General features: G+C 32.7%; 2 protein-coding genes and 1 long non-coding RNA gene across 6 annotated transcripts in view; 1 reads left to right on the forward strand and 2 right to left on the reverse strand.

Annotated features, from left to right (window-relative positions):
• LOC117107672 lies at positions 1-3,759 on the reverse strand. Its single transcript, XR_004445274.1, has 2 exons — positions 1,173-3,759; positions 1-328 (listed from the first exon to the last, which is right to left on the reverse strand). It is a non-coding gene; the product is annotated as an uncharacterized LOC117107672 (long non-coding RNA).
• Positions 3,760-3,930: 171 nt separating this feature from the next.
• LOC117107622 (laminin subunit alpha-2-like) overlaps positions 3,931-19,621 on the reverse strand; it is a 137,024-nt gene continuing 121,333 nt past the window's right edge. The window contains exons 57-62 of the mRNA XM_033249331.1: positions 10,643-10,835; positions 9,468-9,626; positions 7,990-8,149; positions 7,634-7,767; positions 5,858-6,077; positions 3,931-5,458 (exon numbers count right to left, since the gene is read on the reverse strand). Coding sequence (XP_033105222.1) covers positions 5,298-5,458; positions 5,858-6,077; positions 7,634-7,767; positions 7,990-8,149; positions 9,468-9,626; positions 10,643-10,835 — 1,027 coding nt within the window. The 3' untranslated portion in view covers positions 3,931-5,297. The remainder of the gene's footprint in view (positions 5,459-5,857; positions 6,078-7,633; positions 7,768-7,989; positions 8,150-9,467; positions 9,627-10,642; positions 10,836-19,621) is intronic.
• Positions 12,137-15,801, forward strand: LOC117107616 (5-hydroxytryptamine receptor 1A-like). 4 transcript variants are annotated; one of them, XM_033249317.1, is made up of 3 exons: positions 12,137-12,326; positions 13,073-13,526; positions 14,443-15,800. In XM_033249317.1, exon 3 carries the CDS (start codon positions 14,505-14,507, stop codon positions 15,585-15,587), a length of 1,083 nt encoding a protein of 360 aa, XP_033105208.1. In that variant the 5' UTR covers positions 12,137-12,326; positions 13,073-13,526; positions 14,443-14,504; the 3' UTR covers positions 15,588-15,800. The 4 variants fall into 4 exon arrangements, with proteins under 4 accessions (XP_033105208.1, XP_033105210.1, XP_033105211.1 ...); XM_033249319.1 differs by having other exon boundaries at positions 13,326-13,526; XM_033249320.1 differs by lacking the exon at positions 13,073-13,526 and having other exon boundaries at positions 12,137-12,304; positions 14,443-15,801.

Below are 19,621 nucleotides of genomic sequence, written 5' to 3' on the forward strand. Positions count from 1 at the left end.
TCCATTATGACCCTGTCACATTTATTCATTACAAAACAAATTGTCATGCATAGTAGAAATTCAATGTCATAAATAATTTAGAAGACTCAAAGTCTGTGTGCCAAAAGCCCTGAGAACGCTTCTATTTACATCTTTGAAATTCCTTAAGCAGTTACTGGTTCAAAAAAAAAAAAAAAACAAACAAACAAACAAAAATCCGCCAGAATACATGAACACACATATTCTGATCAACCACGCCTATCTCCTTATAATAACAATACTAATTATTATCTAGTCCCTTATCTTTACCACCGAACAGGTGTTCGCTGGTACAGATGACCATGCAAACCTCCAACCCATTTCTGTAGATGTGTATAAGAGACAGGTGTAGGATATTTAACAAATAATAATAATAATAATAATGATAATAATTAATAATAAACACTGTCTTGCTTATGTTTCCAGTTGCTATTTTTTTTTAATAAAAAAAAAAAAAAAAAAAAACCCACTTAAAGAAATTAAGTTGCCTGTTGCATGTTATCTCGTTCCATTATTTCATTAGTTACATAAAGTCTGAAATGCAGTGGTAAGATTATGTTTAATGATTTATGAATCTTCATGGACATAAAATTAGCGTATTTGAGTTTCAACATAGGCTTCCAAAGCCATGGGTCATTAGTCGCGACGCCGGGAACCAGATTTGCGACGCATCCAGGTTATTTGGGGGTGGGGAAGGGGGAAGTGTTAACCTCCCGCACACCTCGTAGATACACCACTGTTCCTTCTAAATAAATAGAAAACAAATAATGTAATAATACACTTCATCACTTTGTGATAGATACAGAATACAACATACAATATCCTCTCCATTATGACCCTGTCACATTTATTCATTACAAAACAAATTGTCATGCATAGTAGAAATTCAATGTCATAAATAATTTAGAAGACTCAAAGTCTGTGTGCCAAAAGCCCTGAGAACGCTTCTATTTACATCTTTGAAATTCCTTAAGCAGTTACTGGTTCAAAAAAAAAAAAAAAACAAACAAACAAACAAAAATCCGCCAGAATACATGAACACACATATTCTGATCAACCACGCCTATCTCCTTATAATAACAATACTAATTATTATCTAGTCCCTTATCTTTACCACCGAACAGGTGTTCGCTGGTACAGATGACCATGCAAACCTCCAACCCATTTCTGTATAGACTTAACTCTACCACAACCCTGGAAACAATCTTTCAACTTCCATTCATTAACCATTTTAATGTTTGATTTTGAAACGTTTTCTTGTCTTCTGATTATGTTTTATGTGATAACTGTGATATGCACATATATAGATGTAATATTATATCATCATATTTCCCATATATGGATGTGATATAACATCATATTGCATATATGGATGTGATGTGACATCATATTGCATATACAGTATATGGATGTGGTGTGATATGACATCATATTGTACATATATGGGTGTGATATATCATCATATGACCTATGTATGGATGTGATATATCATCATATTGCATATCTATGGATGTGATATGACATCATATTTCCCATATATGGATATGATATATCATTATATTGGCAAATCACAGATGTCTGTCATATTAAACATGAGTGTGGAAAAACACAACACTTTTATTTCCTGTTCTTTCAAACATAATTGTAGAGATTTGAAAGACAATCTAGACAAATCTAAATAAAATTAAATAAACAAATAAAAATAATTAATATAAATTTAGTGCTTAATGAACATTTAGCAATATAGAATACAGATTGGAATGGAACCAGCAACATAGTCAAATAACTGCATAAAACAAGATGAATAACAGTTTCTTTTTCTCAATTGTTATACATTTTTTAGAAATGTAAATTAATAATTTATAGCTGTTTTTGAACAAGCATTTTTTCTTTATAAATACAACATTTGATTTGCTTACTTTCAACTACCAAAAACGTGTTTGTTAAAGAATGTGTCAAAATTATAAGTTTAGAAAATAATTTTTTCTGTCTTAATAAAGCACAATTTGTGGTTGACATACCCCATTTATTGAATAAACCAGCTAATTCTTATTTTTCAAGAGTACATACATAATGCTAGTAATTTGTAAACTGGAATAAAAATACACTATGGCTAGGTCTGGTACCGGAACTCTAGCCAAAGCAATTAAAATATTGTTTTTCCAATTATTTATGCAATTGTCATAATACTGATCTTTTCTCTAATAGTTCCACATTTATAGTTTACAATAATTGTCACATCAATATATATTACAGAATAAATTTACACAAAACTTTATCTTCAGTTTTTTTACATCTATTTAACATGTTCTGATAATCCAGATTAATTCAAAATCTTAAAGAAAATCACTCAAAAATTAATAGAGCGTTGTATATTTAAATCAACTTTCATTGAGACCCAGAATTGGAAAATTCAGTTTCAGCTAATTTCTACATTTTTACAAGAAAATCGTTGAATGATTATTAACCATGGGTCTAGGATCCTAAAGTAAGGATATGGTACTATTTATGCATCTGTTAAATTGGCAAAGAAAATATTGTTTGTCCTTCCTTCCTAATTACAAATTGTATTAACATTCTTAGCCCAACAGACAGTATACCTTTAATTTACAAGCTTTATTCCGTTATTTTAAAGTGGCAGACACACGATTTGATGCAATGATCATTTAATATGAGCCCATACTTTAATTTAGCATCATGAACTTTGTGACAGTGAAGCAACATGTTCATGTATAGTGGCGCAACTAGGACCCCTAGCTACCGGTTCTTCGGGGGCCCTACTGCCCGGTAAGACCCCGACTTTTGATGTTTTAATGGAGCATTATGGTGGCTTCTTTTACATGTTTAGTGCTCCTTAAAAACACCCCGCTGGCAAAAAAGATAATATATCCTGGGCCCTTAAAGGCCCATGGCCCCTGGATTTAGCTGGTGAGAGCTCTTAGCTGTTATGCCAAACTGTGAATACGCAGTATATCAATCAGTTGACTTAATAGGCTTAGAAATAGAGAATGATCTAATTACACATCATGATAGTCCAATTATTAATTTAAGGTTGCTACTGACTGTACCATGTGACATTGTTGTAGGACGAGTGTCTTAACAGTGCCAAATTTTGTTATAAAAATATGTTGAAAGACATGTATGAAGGTTTTCATTTTTAAATTTCAGAGCATCTTTAAAACAGTAAAATGTAACAAGCTATTAAAATCACAAATAATTTTCATCGTGAAAGCTCTCTGATAAAATCTCTATAAGCATATTTACTATCAAATTACTTTTTTAAAACTTGTTAGCTACACCAGAAAATACAATATATATTTACAATTTCTTAAAATTAAATAAATACAAAAAGTTATAAAACAGCAAAACATTAATTATTCTTTAAGAAAATCAGGATTATCAATGTTTTGTCACCAACATCTGTGACAGTCAAATATGACGTCAAGCTGAAAAGGTCCATAATTTGTATGATGGCAAGTTTTCTATTGTCATCTTTCAGATGAAAGTACTCAATAAATTGAACTGTCTACAGCACCTGAGTGCTGGAGGGTTACAGTTTCTCAGCAGGACTCGCTACATTACAAGCTGCTAAGGTCCACAGAATTAATTGTTAGCTTTAATTATATTATGATACTTTTTTCAAAACAAAATTTAATGACAAGAAAGATCGACGTTTCGAGTTCATCATGGAACCATTCTCAAGATCAAGTAAATTGAAAAAATTAAAAACAAAAATACCAAGCCGTGATAGGAAGTAAGTAATTAATTTACATATCAATAGGGCCTACTGTGTGGAGCCACAGTGGAGCTAAGCAATAATTAGCCCTTCTTAGCAGATTAACTAGATAAACAGTTTGGCTTTGACTGAATCAGTTTGTTTGTTAAGTGTAGGTTTCAGTTCTTTGATCCAAAGCATTTCTTTAATTAAGCAATCAAACTTGGATTTGAACTTGGATAAAACCTTGAAATAATTAACAGTTTCAGTAGCACTAATATCATGATCTTTTAAATGTTGTCCTATGTTACCTTTACTGTGCTCATCAATGATACTTTTATTTCCCTTATGAAGCATCAATCAAAAAGTGGTTGCAACGTGACTTGATTCAATACATTGATTTAAAAAATTAAATGCTGTTGTTAAAGTTTAAGTACTGATTAAATTTTAATCAAACACAAAAATCGGGAAGTTATGTAAGAAAATTATCCAGCTCACAATTAATGCTATGCACCTAATCAGTTCACAGTCTGAATTTTGAAATTAGGAAACCCTTCACATTTAAAAAATACGCATTTGTATGAATTGCTACAGCATTCAAACCTTGCAACATTGCTTCATATCCTAGTGGACTTCCATCCTAAGGCTAAAATTATTTTATTCCTTGTTCTGCGCACTTATTTTTTTAAAGATCCTCAAAGGAGGGCGGAATAAAAATAAAATCTTGTTTTCTTATTTGGCAAATAGTTCTGACAAAAACATCTAAATGGAGGAGAAAATAAAAATAAAATTTTATTGGTGAATGTAAAATAGGATGGCTAAATGCTTCAAATTTATATAATTAGGAAAAAAGTATACATATCTTATCTTTGGAGATTTCAAGGCAGTGGAGGGTGTAAGAAAAAACTAAACAAGGTATAAAAAAAAAAGTCTCGGCTAATTATAAAAAGAATTCCTCTGAATACACATCCTTCATTTATGTGAGATGGAAACCAGATTGATTTTAAAATGTTTGCGGTTATCAGATACACTACACAACCAGTGGTGTATCTAGTAGTCTAGTAGGGCATGAAGGTAAAGGGGAAAATTTATCTCTCTATATCATACAACATTGTGCGTAACGAAATACACTGAAGGCAATCAACAACAATGACCGTATATATATGTTCACCAAAATAGTACCGTAAAACACCATTAGAAACAGTATATTAAGGGAACACTATTCCTGATTCGCTGATTGTAGCAATCTGTGAATAAATACTTTCAAATTAGTAGTAAATGAAATTCTCTGGTACTTTGTGGATATATTACTAGCATGACATGGTCCAGTTGGTATGTATTAAGCGAACAATTCCTGGTTGGTTGATTGTAGCAATCTCTAAATAAATACTTTTAAATTAGTAGCCAATGAAACTCCTTGTTACTTTCAACCTTGTGAACAGATTCCTGGTTTGACATGGTCCAGTTGGTATGTATTCAAAGAACACTATTCCAGGTTGGTTGATTGTAGCAATCTCTGAATAAATACTTTTAAATTAGTAGCCAATGAAACTTCTTGTTACTTTCAACCTTGAGGACAGACTCCTAGTATGACATGGTCCAGCTTGTATGCCATGGATAGATCAACAGGATCATCAACAGCATCTTTACTATTCAGTAGAATATTCTTGAAGCAGCCAGTGAAACCCATTGTTGGTGAGAGTCCTAATTTTTCTTGTAATGAACCTGAAAATAGATACGATTTAATAGTATGGATTCATCATTTAAGTTTTAGACTCAAGGCATAGGCAAACGAAACAAAACACTATGCTCAACTTAAGTTATGACTCATAATGAGGCCTAGAGAGTGGAGAACAGGAATTGAACCCAGGACCCTGGGATTGGAAGGCAAGCATCTCAACCACCAAGCTATTCAACTCCACTTCAATCATTGCACTTCATGTAAAACTAAAGCAATTCAGACCAACTATACAGACCAAATATATTAACAGTGTTTGCATGTCAAAACATAAGTTATGCTGCTTAAATTTAAAACAGAAGCCAAAATTAAATACAACTATATTTTAAAGAAAACTAAATGAAAAAAATTTAAAAAGAGTCTAAAAAGAAGTTAAATTAACCTACTTGGTACACCACCAAAATATAACGGACTGGTAGTATCGGTGCTGGTTGTGGTTCCTGTACCGGTAAACTCATGCGGTCTATCGCTATCATCAACATCAAGATACAACTGGACACCATTTTTAATGATGTGTAGTTTGTGCCACTTGAAGTCGCATAGTACAGAGTCGGATGTAAAGGTCAAGGATATCAGATTCTGTCCGTTATCAACCTTGAAAATTATCTAAAAATAAACGAAAAAAAATATAAATAAAAAATAACATCGTAATATTATGAAATTAGCATAAAAGTGGGAAAAGGGAGTAGATGTTGTACAACCCCCCGATTCGACGCTGATAAATATGTTCTATAATATGGTGATTGCAGATAAGAAGCCAAGGAAGTTCGCCATCAGTAAAAAATATGAATTAAAAAAGATTAATTAAATGATGTAACGATTCAAATTTTTGTTATATTTTCTTTAGAAGAGACATTAGTTGATTGTTTTACAGAAATTGGCATGAGTTAATTACTATCAGAAACTTAATTATCTTTCATATGAACTGTGATGTGATTACTACAAACATTAATGAACTAAGGACTAGAATCAGTTTGTTGCATCCACATTTTATTACTGTAAATGATAATATATTCTATATATTACTGAATCTATGAATCTGTTTAAAACATTACTAATTACTCGCAATGGCTCAAACGGGACCATCTGCATCTTTACAATATTACATATTATATTAAAGGCCCATGCATGAGGGGCTTATAAGCAATGTGCTACAAGAGTCTCTGCTACCAAATAAACCAAATAAAAAACTAAGAAACACTCACTTAATATTAATTAAGATTTATGATGTTAAAAGGGCCAAAGGCCTTGATTAAAATCCTATTTGGCATAAAAGATCGAAGATAATGATGTAAAGGTCTATAATTTGTAAAGTCTATAAAAATGCGATGCATCAGTGGTAATCATCATATGGAGACAATCATTCTAGCTCAGGGTCAATATTGTAATTGGACATGTTTCTCTATAATTACTAAAATCAATCTCACGATGAAGATAACAAAAATTAAAGCAGAGTTTATTATTCATTTTATAATGTAAATGTATAAGAGTTGTATGCATCAATAATGATTACTTCACCTGAAGGTTACTACTAATGTAATCATATAATGATGGTTTTAGTGCAGACAATCAACACATAATAACTGATCACCGTGTTTTGTCTTATTAATGATCAGTACAACCAAAAGAAGTAAAATGGTAACTGCTTTCTCTAGGTGGCATGCAGCTAGTTATCAAACATATTTTGTATTTAATATCACATTACAAAGACCCTTTTGTTTGGTCAACAAGATTTCATGTTTTGATCAGGCCATTCCTATTCGTAGAAGCCTTTTGATGGAGAAAGTGTACCTTTTTAATGATACAATGTTTACATAAAGTAACATTAATTATTCCCCTTCCCCCTAGAACATGAAAATGGACTGATTTATTTTTGGGGTTCAGGCTGGGGGGGGGGGGTTGGAACATACATGGGAAATCCTCTATTTGTGAATAAAATTGTCAATCAAAGGGCAAATTTTCCACAATCCTTGGCCAATTCAATGTCAGTTTATAACTATTTTCTTTAATAGGCAGCTTAGCAAATTACACACTAGGCCTTTACCAGGGGAATTGCTGGTATATGAAATTGGTTGTGGGTGGGGGGGGGGTGGATTTATAACTGACGTGGGCTTATGCCACTGATCAACATCAAGAACTGTGATATAGAGGCTAATACATACCGTTCCATTATGTAGTTCTAACAGCAGCATATCACTGTTGACATCACTATTTGCAAATAGAAGAACTCCAGAACTCTTATTTGTCTTGAACTGCAAAACCATTTCAAAATGTTCACCAACTCGAAAATTTTCTTCTGCAAAGAACAGAAAATAGCAGTGATATATAAACATTATCATGTTGAATATTGGATGGTATACAAATACAGACCTCAACCTTGAGGTTTGGAAACCAAATCATTTCCACTGTGCCAAACCCTTTGTGATTTAATATACATGTTCTCTATTCTATACAATTAAGAAATAATATTGTTACGTATTATAAATTATTTTACACAAGATTATAATGCAGAACTTACGATAGGCAGCAAACCCTTGTCCAAGAAAATGATACGACGGGGGCTGTTCCGTTGGCGTGAAACAGCTGGAAACATGATAACTTTTATTGATGGCAGCTAGATCTAATGGAGTATAATTCAACTCAAATTTCCGTATACATCCATTGAAGGTAGTGGGAACCTAAGAGAAGATAAAAATTAACAAATCAGGGATTTCTAATCTTTATTTATTCGGTTATTTTAATAGAGCAGCTTAGCTCAGTCGGCTAAACTGGTGGTAGCCAATGTGTGTGTGCTGAACCGTGGATATCTCTGGTCTCCGGTTTAATTCCCATCGCTGCTCTCCCTGTGTTTCGGCTGGAGGGCAGAAATGCAAGTCATGATAGTGCACCGTCTTTCGGATGAGATGTTAAAGCATGATTATGTGTGCATTATGGCCAGTCTGCATGTTAAAGAATGCAGTACACTATTTGGAAAACAGTTCGGGATTGTCTGCCCAATCACCACCAGAAGGCCCCCACTGGAAATAGACTTCTTCAGACTTTCGTTGGTTATCTACTGTATCCTTTGTGTTCACACCGAATAAATCTATCCATCCATCCATTTATATAGCGCCTTTTAGTTCTACATGCTGAAATGTTGCCGCTGTAATCAGCGCAGGTTCAGGTAACCCCACAAGGTACCCAACCATTTATACTCCTTGATGGAGAGAAGCAATGCAAATAAAGTGTCTTGGACACAAGCGAAATGCACAGCAAGGGATTGAAATCCTGAAGAATGCCAAAGAACACAAAACATGACAGAGCAACTCTATAATATAGAGGCCCATCAAAGCAACTGAGTAAGTGATGGATGGATGACTCCTGCGTTTTTGCATTTTGTTTGCATGCCTGTTTTTCCCTATCTGGTTTTAATTTGCTTTTTATAAAATATACAAAAATAAATAACAGTAATAGATAACAAATACTGTTTAAAGTGGTTATAAATAATGGATAAACAGAGTAGTTACTCTTAGTTTTGCTTCTTACGTTGCATTATCCCTTCCCTGAGGAAAATTTACAAGAAACTTCAAGCACAAACAAATGTAAATAGGAAATAAAAAAGAGGGGGGGGGGTGGTGAAGACACTACAGTATGTAATCGTCTGGCAGTTAAAGATGGCTGAAAGGGTAATTCCGATGGAGAAGCATGATTGGTCATGTGTCAGGTACTTTTTACTGTACAAAAGTCATTAAAAAAATACAACACCTCGCATTTCCTGATAACCGAATCCTATGTGGATACTGTATTAGTGAAAAGACTACAGTAAGGCAGTATACTGCAGGGCATAGACACACGCTCCCAATAAACTTTAGCTCATGACCCATCCCATCCTTCCTCCACCGGATTTACTCTTACAAGGTCAACTGCCAGGCGACAACAAAGTGTCTACTGCCCCCCCTGGGGCAGAAGACTTGAGATGACATTTAAATTTAAAAATTTGGAATGATTTATACTTACTTGTGACAATAATCTGGTACTAGCCTTGTCAGGAATTCCTCCAATGTACAATGGCGGTTGAAGTTTCATTTTGTAATTAGTCCATGTTTTTGCTTTGACACGCTCTGGCTTCCCATCTACAGTCAATGTGCATGTACGGCGATTTCTGTTCACAATAATCTAACAATAAAAGTAAAATGAGATAGTACAGAGTTTTCATAAGCTTTAAAAAAAAAAACGCAAACAAATACAGTTACGTCCTCAAATGCTTAGACAACCTTTTTCCTATAGTAGCATTAGTATTAGTATTAGTATTTAGATACGCTATTCATAGAAAACTATATCATAGCGTTTACAGAGTTGAATAATGATTTGAAGCAATAAGCTCAAGTTAATTTTGAAAAAAAAAATGTTTTCAGTAGTTTTTTATCTGTCGTATTTTTGCATGAATCAAGCATCATATTCAGATCGTACAGCAAATTGTCAAGAATGTTTTAGACACGGATAATGATATTATGAAGTATTCGCATTCATTATCATTTTTGTAAAGTTGCGAAAATACCTATTATTTGTTATAGAGCAAATATGCATCGCAATAGCAATAAAACAAACAAAAACAACTATAAAAATAACCTGCTATTTTGATAGTGCAATATATATGTAATATAATAACACAGACTTTAGTTTTATTTAGAATATCATTAATCATTATTTATCTTCAATTATTAACAGTATAATTAGGACAAACAAAATAAAGAGTTTGTTTGCCCTTTTTTTAAATTTTTTTTTATATAATACTTATCAGATGGAATAAAAATAACCAAAAGAGGCCTAGAATGGCAATATCAGACAACAACTTTTAGACTAATTTGTAGGGCATCTGGCAAAAAATAAAGTTAAATTCACTCACATATTTTTTTAATTTGTAAAGAAAAGAGCTAAAAAAAAACTTTTCTTAAGTTCTTTTGTTTATCCGCCCTATTTTTTTTCAGTGAGTTAGGGGCGGGTGGAGAAGGACAACCAACCTTTTTTTTGTTTTCGCCTTACACAAGTATGTGTAGCATGGCAGCCAATGTGTAGCATGGCAGCCAATCAGAAAGGTCCTTTCAGGATATAAATTTTCACCAGGTGCAGAAGTATGAAAGTGGGCTAAACAGTATTTTGTTTAAAAAAATGTGGGAATGCGAGTGACAAACCTGATGCCAAAGTCCATCATCTACGACTGTCTCCATTAACACCTGCTCCTTTGCCTCTCCGTTATCGAATTGGAAAACAACAAGCCCATTGACCAGGTACAATCCAAAGAAAACGGAATCATCCTCTGAACGCATGAAGGCTAAAACTCCAGACATAAAGTTCACAGTTCGAAATTCAACCTTTAGGTCAATTCTGTTGAATAAAAGTATAGGTTATGTTAGTTTCTATAAGAGTATCTTCATTTAATTCACTGGTAATTTATTGCTGGTCAATTTATGCATCATTCAGTTTCTCTACTGAACTTGAAATTTCTTTTGAAAATATCTTTACATCGCACACCTGACCCGTGACCAATCCAATGGGTCAGGCTAGACGAAACGTCACTACTCAACGTTACTAGTAAGCTTCAGTTTTTGATTTATATTACATATAGCATTTACATTTTTACTGGATAAATGAAAATATTCGCAAATATCTTTACGGCATAAATTAATAATAACAGCCATAATAACAATGGCAGTGGCAACAATATAAACAACAGTAATAAAAAAAATAAACATAATAATAAAAGCATTATGGGTTTAAAAAGCAAGCATGCACAATTTTCATGATTTTGAAGATAGTTATAAAAAATGAAAACAATAATACTTAATAATATCAATTGTGTTTAAGATGATTGCATTATGATGATGACTATTTTATTTTATTTTTTAAAATTCTGAATACAAAAATAATATTCCTAGATAAAAATACAATAAAGGCAAACTTATTTCCATTGTGGTCCAAAAAATATATAACATTGAGGATAAGTAGAGTGATGATGACCACAACTATTCAAACACTATTTCTATAATATGCAAGCCTAAAACAAATAACAATTATATAATATTACGTTTAAATAAGAAAAAATGAATCCTTATGCAATAAGAATTAAAATTGTACAATAAAAAATACAATCTTAATTATGAAATAATAACTGGTGTTTTTAAAATGCAATTCTTAGTCTTGAATTTGTGCATGTTTTATTGTTCTTTACTTGAAAATAAATATGAATAAAAAAATGTAAATTGATTGAAAAACTTCATCGGTTTATCATTAGGTATTTGATTTCCTTTTACACAAAATGAAACCCAAATTGCTTACTTTTTTTTTAACCTAAATCATTTTGCTGACAGCATAAAAAAGTAAGGCATTTTTGGTTTTATGTAAAAGGAAATTCAAATCAAAAATGTAAATTATTACGCAATGGCAGATCTGTTGTTGCATGCACTGAAGTGGCTTATGAAGACTGCAATCTCAAATGTTTTGGCTTCCTCATCCAACACACATTTACTTCAACCTGCCTCCTGGACATATGCCGCATAGAATCTTGCAGTTCTGATTCGATGCATTACAAGGATGAACTGAAGCGAGGATGAATTATCAACCAATGAGCCGACACTCGTGATTACATAACAGTTTGTTAGTGGCTTAATTACAGTACTCGTTGACCATCAGTTGAGAGAGGCATTCTAGATCATGTTACTTTTAACATACATGTTACATACAATGTTTATTCCAGCATTCTTCTATTTCAATTCTGAAAATGTTTTTCTAACCTGTGATATTATTCTCAAGTGGAAATTCTGCTAACAAATGTATATTTTAGGATAGCTGAGGGGGTGAGCATTTACTGTTACATTTGTAAGTACAGAATATCTAATTTGTATCTTTTTTTATGTTTTTAAACCATTCGATTTTAAAGGTATAAAAATGTTAAACATTCCAGTAAAACAATAATAGGTCAAGTTGCTTATACTGTAAAACAAAAATAAAAAAAAAAAGTTGATGTTTTGATTGAGTAATTGTCTCCAAACCCACTGTATGTATAAGTTTTGTGTGTGCTGTTTTCTTAGGTTTTGTGTGCATATTTTGTGTGGATGTATGTGGGTGTAATTTTCTGTCTGTTTATGTGTTTTTTTAACTTTCAACTGTTATTGTTTTAATATTATTCAAGGCACACTCGCTACAACTGCCATATTATACTTTTTCATCTGGCTTCAATTTCATGATTATTGCTCTCTATCTGATCAATTTAATCCACTTTTACCACTTTCATGCATTATTTATATTTATCAAGCCTTCAGATTAATGCTCATAATTCTGTTTTTGGACTGTTTTTTATGGAAGAAAAACAATGATACCTGATTGATTCTCTTGTGGTAGAGAAGACCAAGATTTTCCTTATTATGCTTTATTGATCAAGCAGCCATGGCGGCCAGCTTTAATTGTGATATACAGTAACATCAATAAGGATATATTTAATTCTTGAATTCATTGTTTCTAGTATTCATTGTTTGCTTTGAACTTCGGTTTATCTAAGCTTTGTTTTAGAATAATGTGAAACAGTTAATTCTCTCAAAACCATTGATTTGTTTTTTTCAATTAAGAATAACAATGTCTGGTTGAACCGAATTGAAAGGGATGGGATTATGGCTGGGGATTTCAAGCGGCACATTTAGATCTAATTCTGACACAGTTTGATGTATTTATTATTTATTACTCGACTGAACTTACTGTAAAGTAAGTAAAGGTAAAGTTCAAAATCTGAAGCTCTAGGCTTCACAGGCTGGAGTGCCTGTTTCTCTTTCCTTGGCAATTGTACCAGACTGTACCACACGGCAGCTGTTTTTACCTTCACAGCATAGTGTATGCTGGTACCCATTTATACACCTGGGTAGAGAGTGACAAATAGATTAAAAGTGTCTTGCCTAAAAACACAAGCAACTTGGACAGCGTAGGTTTCAAGGTTGAGAGTCCCAGCCACAGCCTTTGCACCAAACGCTTCTACATTTACTATTGTAAAGCAGAAAATTCAGTTGTTTTTAATACGTTTTATGCCAGGTGAGTCAATTATAATCATTCGTATAAACATTACTAGAATTTAACTTGCAGTGACAGCAACAGTGATATTGTTTTAAATTCATCATTTCAGTTCGATTTTACAAATTGCCTTTCTTAAAATGTTTAATTATTCTATAGTGGGTGTTTTGTCTGTCTGTTTTTGTGTTTTTTTAAACATTCAACTGCTATTGTTTTATACATTATTCAGGGCACACTCGCTACATGTGACGTCATTCAATTATTTCTTTTTTCATCTGTCTTCAATTCCTGATTATTACTCTCTTCTGTTCAATTTAATCTGCTTTTACCATTTTCATGCCTTATTTACATATTTTATAATGTATTGAATTTTTATTTTAATCTTGTCTTTAAAAGAAGTTTTTCACCTATTTCCCTTCTGTATACAAATAATTTGAATCTTAATTAACTTCACTAAAAGATACTCACCTTCACTAAAAAATTAAAAAATAATAACATAAAATGGCCAGGTATCTTTTACTTGATCATCACTTTTTCTATTTTATCTTTTATCCTTTTATTTTTTCAGGCTTGTTGGAGCCCAATAGAATTATGTATTTTACTGTTTTGGGTGATGCATTTAACCTGAGTTTCTTTGGTTACTTTGTCCTGCATTTGATTTGTATCTGTATCAGTTCTAATGGGAACTCTGTGTTTCAATAAAAACAAATAAATTGAATCCAAATCTGTAAAAGAATCCGGTTAATAAAGAAACTCAATCCACATAATAACAAAACTGATAAAGTTAAGTTGAATGAACATAAAATTTCAAAATCTTTATTAATTTATTCAATGTACAAAAATTAATTCCTTTAATATTTAGAATATTTCTTTCCAATTAAGAACAAAATATTAAATTTGAATAAAGAATCTAAATTGAACATTTTTGTCTCATCAGGTATGAAAAAAGTTGGTGTAATGCTGTAAATATCAACAAGACTATTCAATAACTGAAGTAATATGGCATCTATACTATACTCGTTTAATCTAACAGACGGACAGGAACACACCAACGCATCAGATATCTTCTCTGACGACGCCCTGGCTGAAATTTCCATGACTTTTGCTGTGAAAGTTATCATATTCATTGCGTTAACAGCAGTGATGTTACTAATTTTCTTGGGAAATTGCTTAGTTTTGTTGGCTATTTATAAAGAAACCATCTTACATCAACCAGCAAACTATTTAATCGCATCATTAGCATTATCAGATCTGCTCGTTTCAGTTCTCGTCATGCCTATAAGTTTGATGTACGAAATGACAGACGAATGGAAGCTTGGGAAGACAGTATGCAATGTATGGATTTCGTTAGACGTACTCTGTTGCACAGCTAGCATACTCAATCTTTGCGTAATTGCATTGGATCGCTATTGGGCCATTACCCAGCATGTAAATTACATTCAGAAGCGGACGACAAAACGCATGGTCATAATGATCATCTCGGTTTGGTTGGTTGCCATGGTCATATCCGTCATGTCTCTACTTGGTTTCAGGTCAAAGTACAACAGTTCGAACCAGTGCACGATCAGTCAGAATAAATTCTACACAATATTTTCAACGTTTGGAGCTTTTTTCATTCCGATGACAGTTATGCTGTTTGTATATTGGAGTACGTTCCGACAGGCTATGAGACATATACACGGCAGAAGACAGACATGTCTTGATGCTGTTTCCGACTGTACGTCAACAAGAACCTTTAAAAACGATGCAGTGGACATGGCATCTCCGTCACTCGTCAGGAAGTTAACAGCAAGGAAGAAGCTCAGAAGAGGGTTAACAAGCAAAACTTCGTTAATAATACAAAGGGAAAGGCGAGCAACTAAAACACTTTGCATAGTTACGGGAACCTTTCTAATATGTTGGTTGCCATTTTTTCTCACTGCGCTCATTCTACCATTTTGCACTTCTTGCTCGCTGCCTCGTGCATGGAGGAGCACTTTCTTGTGGCTTGGCTACAGCAATTCTGCTCTCAATCCTGTTATTTACACCAAGTACAGCAAACAATTTCAAAATGCCTTCCGCAAAATTTTACATTGTAAATAATTTCACTCCAGAAAAATATAAAAGCTGTACTTTAAGCCAGACTACAGAGGAAAAGAAATGTTCATATGTTGTACAACCGAACACAAAAATGTATGATGTTTGATGAAAAACGAGGAAAGAGTTAATGAGATACACATTTTTTAATATTTAAAAACTTGGGGGAAAAAGGGGCATAACCACCCCCCCCCCCCAATTTTTTAATGTTCAAAAATCTCATTAATAGTTCCCAATTTTTTAGTCAAACACCCTTTTTGTGTCTTAGGAAAATTAGTTGAACAACATATCAACATTTTTTTCCTTCAGAGCCTGGCTTTAAAACTGTCAATATTATTATGTATATTTCAATCTTTTTTTTTGTTCAGATATGATAGATACTTCACTTTAAGTCAATATCAAACTATTTTTGTATATTCTAAAGTACAGTAATTATAACTGGTTCCATATTGCAAATCAAAATATATTTGAAAAAAATATAGTCAGTAGAAAAAAAAAAAGACTTAAACAAATTAGTACAGTACAGTAGAAAACTAAAAGTGTACTCTTAAATTGACTGGTAAGATTTTTCAATGAAAAAAATCTGAAAACTAAATTATTCTGAGCTTTTTCTCATTTGGACTTTACACCTAGAGCACATTTAAACAAGAAAATCAATTATTTATTAGAGTAATACTGAAAAATCATATATTATGTTTCCACTCTGCAAAGTCCTACTTCTGTAGGTCAGTATCAGATGTTATATCCTCTATATATAACAACTCTGTTTTTAATGGCAGTGCATGAAATGCTACAGCCTTCAAAATACGAATAGTTCAAAGAGTTGCGGGGACAAGCGGCTCACAAAAGAATGGTCATCGGCGGCACTTGTCTTTAACACATTCAATACACCAGCTCGTTAACTGTCACGGTAATTGGTCGGCTTGGTCGGTACTATTAATTAATTTAACAACATTCATTTATAAATGCAGCTTAATGCTGTAATATTAACTAAAAATCAATACTATCAGTCACATATGCTTTCTCTTACTGGTGGAATAAGGAGAACAATTTGCTTAATGTTGATGGTTGTCAAGACATATATATATTAAGTTGGTTACTTTAAACCATAATCTTCTCAGTCTAAAATCTATAAAACATTCTTAACTACAGGGATGTCAATTGGTTAAGCCAGGGGCACATTGCGACAGGCACGCACTAAACCTACCGTCATCTATCGATGTTATTACATAACGAAAGCAGAACATAAACAAATTCAATTTAAAAATTCAGCCTCTGTGAAGTTTGTATCATGAGTAAAATATTAGATTATAATCATTAGAAATCACTGTTTTAACAGAATCATTCAGATGTAATAAATGCGTTATATAGTGAGCCCATTCCGTTGCCTTTTGTTGAAAACAATAACCCAGTGAACTGACTATACTTAATTAGTTGTAGCAAAGTGCCTCATTTTACTGTAGCAACATACTCCCTGTTGACCATACTACAAGAGTCCTTAAATTTTGTTTTTCTCTATATAATAAATTATTAAATTGCAGTTTAGTCAAGTAGTCTACTTGCACTTATATATAATATATATTAACAAAAACATTATTTTCCCAAAACTCATTTCGATTTACTCAATTAAATCACTACAGCGTTTTGTGACAGCTGGCATTTACACGAAGAGGGGTCCTTCATTTCATGGTACATGAACAATTATTATTATGTTTATTTAAAATGGTCATTTCATTTCATTTATTTAGCCACTTGATAAAAAACACACAAAGCAAGACAATAAAACTGTTTTCAATTGGAATATTATGCAAAATATAAATTGAAATTAAACATTATTCTTTCTTCATGTCTGTATTTATCCACTTTGATAATAAACTCTAAGTTCAGGGAAAGAATTTTACTTACAATTTCTGCATTTTACGTAGTAGTGAACTTGTATTATATTCCAGACGACTGTTCTTTGTAAGACCAAACTGACGAGCGCCTCCAAGAGTCTCTAATGAACCATAGTAACACTGGGGAGGTGTAAATGTTGATTCCTGTCCAATTAGTGGTTGTTGGTTCTGAGATGTCACAATAGCTAAGAGGGCCGAGAAAACACGAAACATCAATTTGGAAACTATCTCTTGTGTCAAAGGTCACAATGGCTATGTTCACACACACGGCACCTAACGGTTAGCAGGATGCGGATTATGCTAACCGTTAGCTGCTGTGCGTTCTTACGAGAAAATCCCGATCCAGATACGAAGAAGATGATGATTGAATTACTGGCCAATAGGAAATTGGAAATGCGTGAGTGTAATTGGTTAAGGACAGAAACATTCTCAGCTTGCTAACCGATAGAGCTCACTAACCGTTAGCGTATCCGGAACTCGGTAACAGTTAGCACTAACTGTTAGCTACCAATCCGGATATTAGGGCTCTTGTGAACCTGCCTATTAAAAATTGCTAGAAATCGAAACTATTTTATTTTTTGTAAAGTTAATTTACCTTTAATGGTTAATAATAAGTTAAAATTACTATATATTTGTAGTTGTAATTACACCGAAAGCCAAGACATGATCAGCTCTCCAAAGCTCAATGGGTTACCCTCACAAATTGATGCTGGAAAAATGAATATGGTAAATATATAATATTTTATTTTATTTTTTTATTTTATTTTTTTTTTTAGGGTTTTGTTGTATTAAAGCTAGGCTCCGGAGAAAAATATTTTCATTGGTATTTTGTATAACTGATTCTTCTAATACACAAAGAGGTTGTGCGAAAAAGACTCGGGAACGCTAATGAGATACAGATGTTTCAAAATTAAAAACTGGCAGATAAGGGAGTTGTAAATAACTTTTTTCCAACTTTTTTCCCCCAGTTTTAAAACATTAAAAAATCTGTATCTCATTAACCGTTCATGAGTTTTTCGCCAAACACACTTTCTTGGATCTTGGAATAAAAATTTTTGTTTTGTTCCAGAGCCTGGCTTTAAACATGCAGTTAGAAACCAGACACTGTACTGCAGCATTTTCAGAAAGACACAAAATGGGGTTGTCACATTAGTCGCTGATGGCTTGACCGAAAGCAGTTTAACATCGTACCCATATACCCTATACCATCTTCAAATGTACTATTTTGCTTTATATGTTTGGCCTCGATCATTTGTAGATATATGTTTTCAATCCACACTATTGCAATCTACAATATTCTGAGTTTGTAAAAAATTCAATTTAATTTTAAATTCAATCACAATTTTGAGCTGTTGAATAAATGAAAATTGAATGGAAACTTTGTTTTCTTTATTATTTAACAAGTATTATTTTATTTTATGTTACTTTAATCTTGTTGATTATTTCACTGAATGCTAAAAGATCAAAGAAAAAAAATTATATTTTCTGTTGTCACATACCAGACAAAAAATATTAGGCCATGTAAAATTTGAAAATTAATTATCATCCTTATTTTATCAATTTTCATGGTAGGGAGGTTTTTTTTTTCTTGTTGAACATGAAAAAAGAGTGTCGCAAGGAAAAACAGCAAAACAAAGAATAAGACAATAGAGACCAAAATTGTATACAAGAAAGTAATTCATCTATAGCAAACAGGAACTTTACCTATGAATATTGTCATAATGCAATTATTTCTATATAATCACGCACAATTGATCAATATAATCAGAATTGAGTGATCTGGCTAGTGTGCTGACTGGTGGTAAACAAACCTATATTAAATGGAGTTTGTGAGTGTTCTGTAAAGAAAACAAAAAGAAAAAAAATCGGGTTGGTGGCCTCTCTGATGTTAGGGAGGGGATGCTAACCAATTATTTTTTTATATGGCCTTAGACCACGAATACCTACATTATTTTTGCATATCTAACCCCCAAGCAGTTTTTCTCATAAAGCTAACAGAAATGTTCAAAAAGCTTGTAGATCGCAACTTCGAAATTAAAGTAATGAACAGAGCGATATTTAGTAGAACTTGTGAAAAGCCCTTGGCTGCTCCTTAGTCTGAATGCTCCCATGCCATAGGCAATAGATACCAAATAATTTTTTCTC

This window comes from Anneissia japonica, unplaced genomic scaffold, assembly GCF_011630105.1.
Source record: "Anneissia japonica isolate Jap-2015-1 unplaced genomic scaffold, ASM1163010v1 scaffold5330_len1712360_cov203, whole genome shotgun sequence".
NCBI classification, from domain to species: Eukaryota; Metazoa; Echinodermata; class Crinoidea; order Comatulida; family Comatulidae; genus Anneissia; species Anneissia japonica.

What these genes read in the sequence shown, in the direction of transcription:
- LOC117107616 (XM_033249320.1), top strand. Translation starts at nt 14,505, where the DNA reads ATGGCATCTATACTATACTCGTTTAATCTAACAGACGGACAGGAACAC.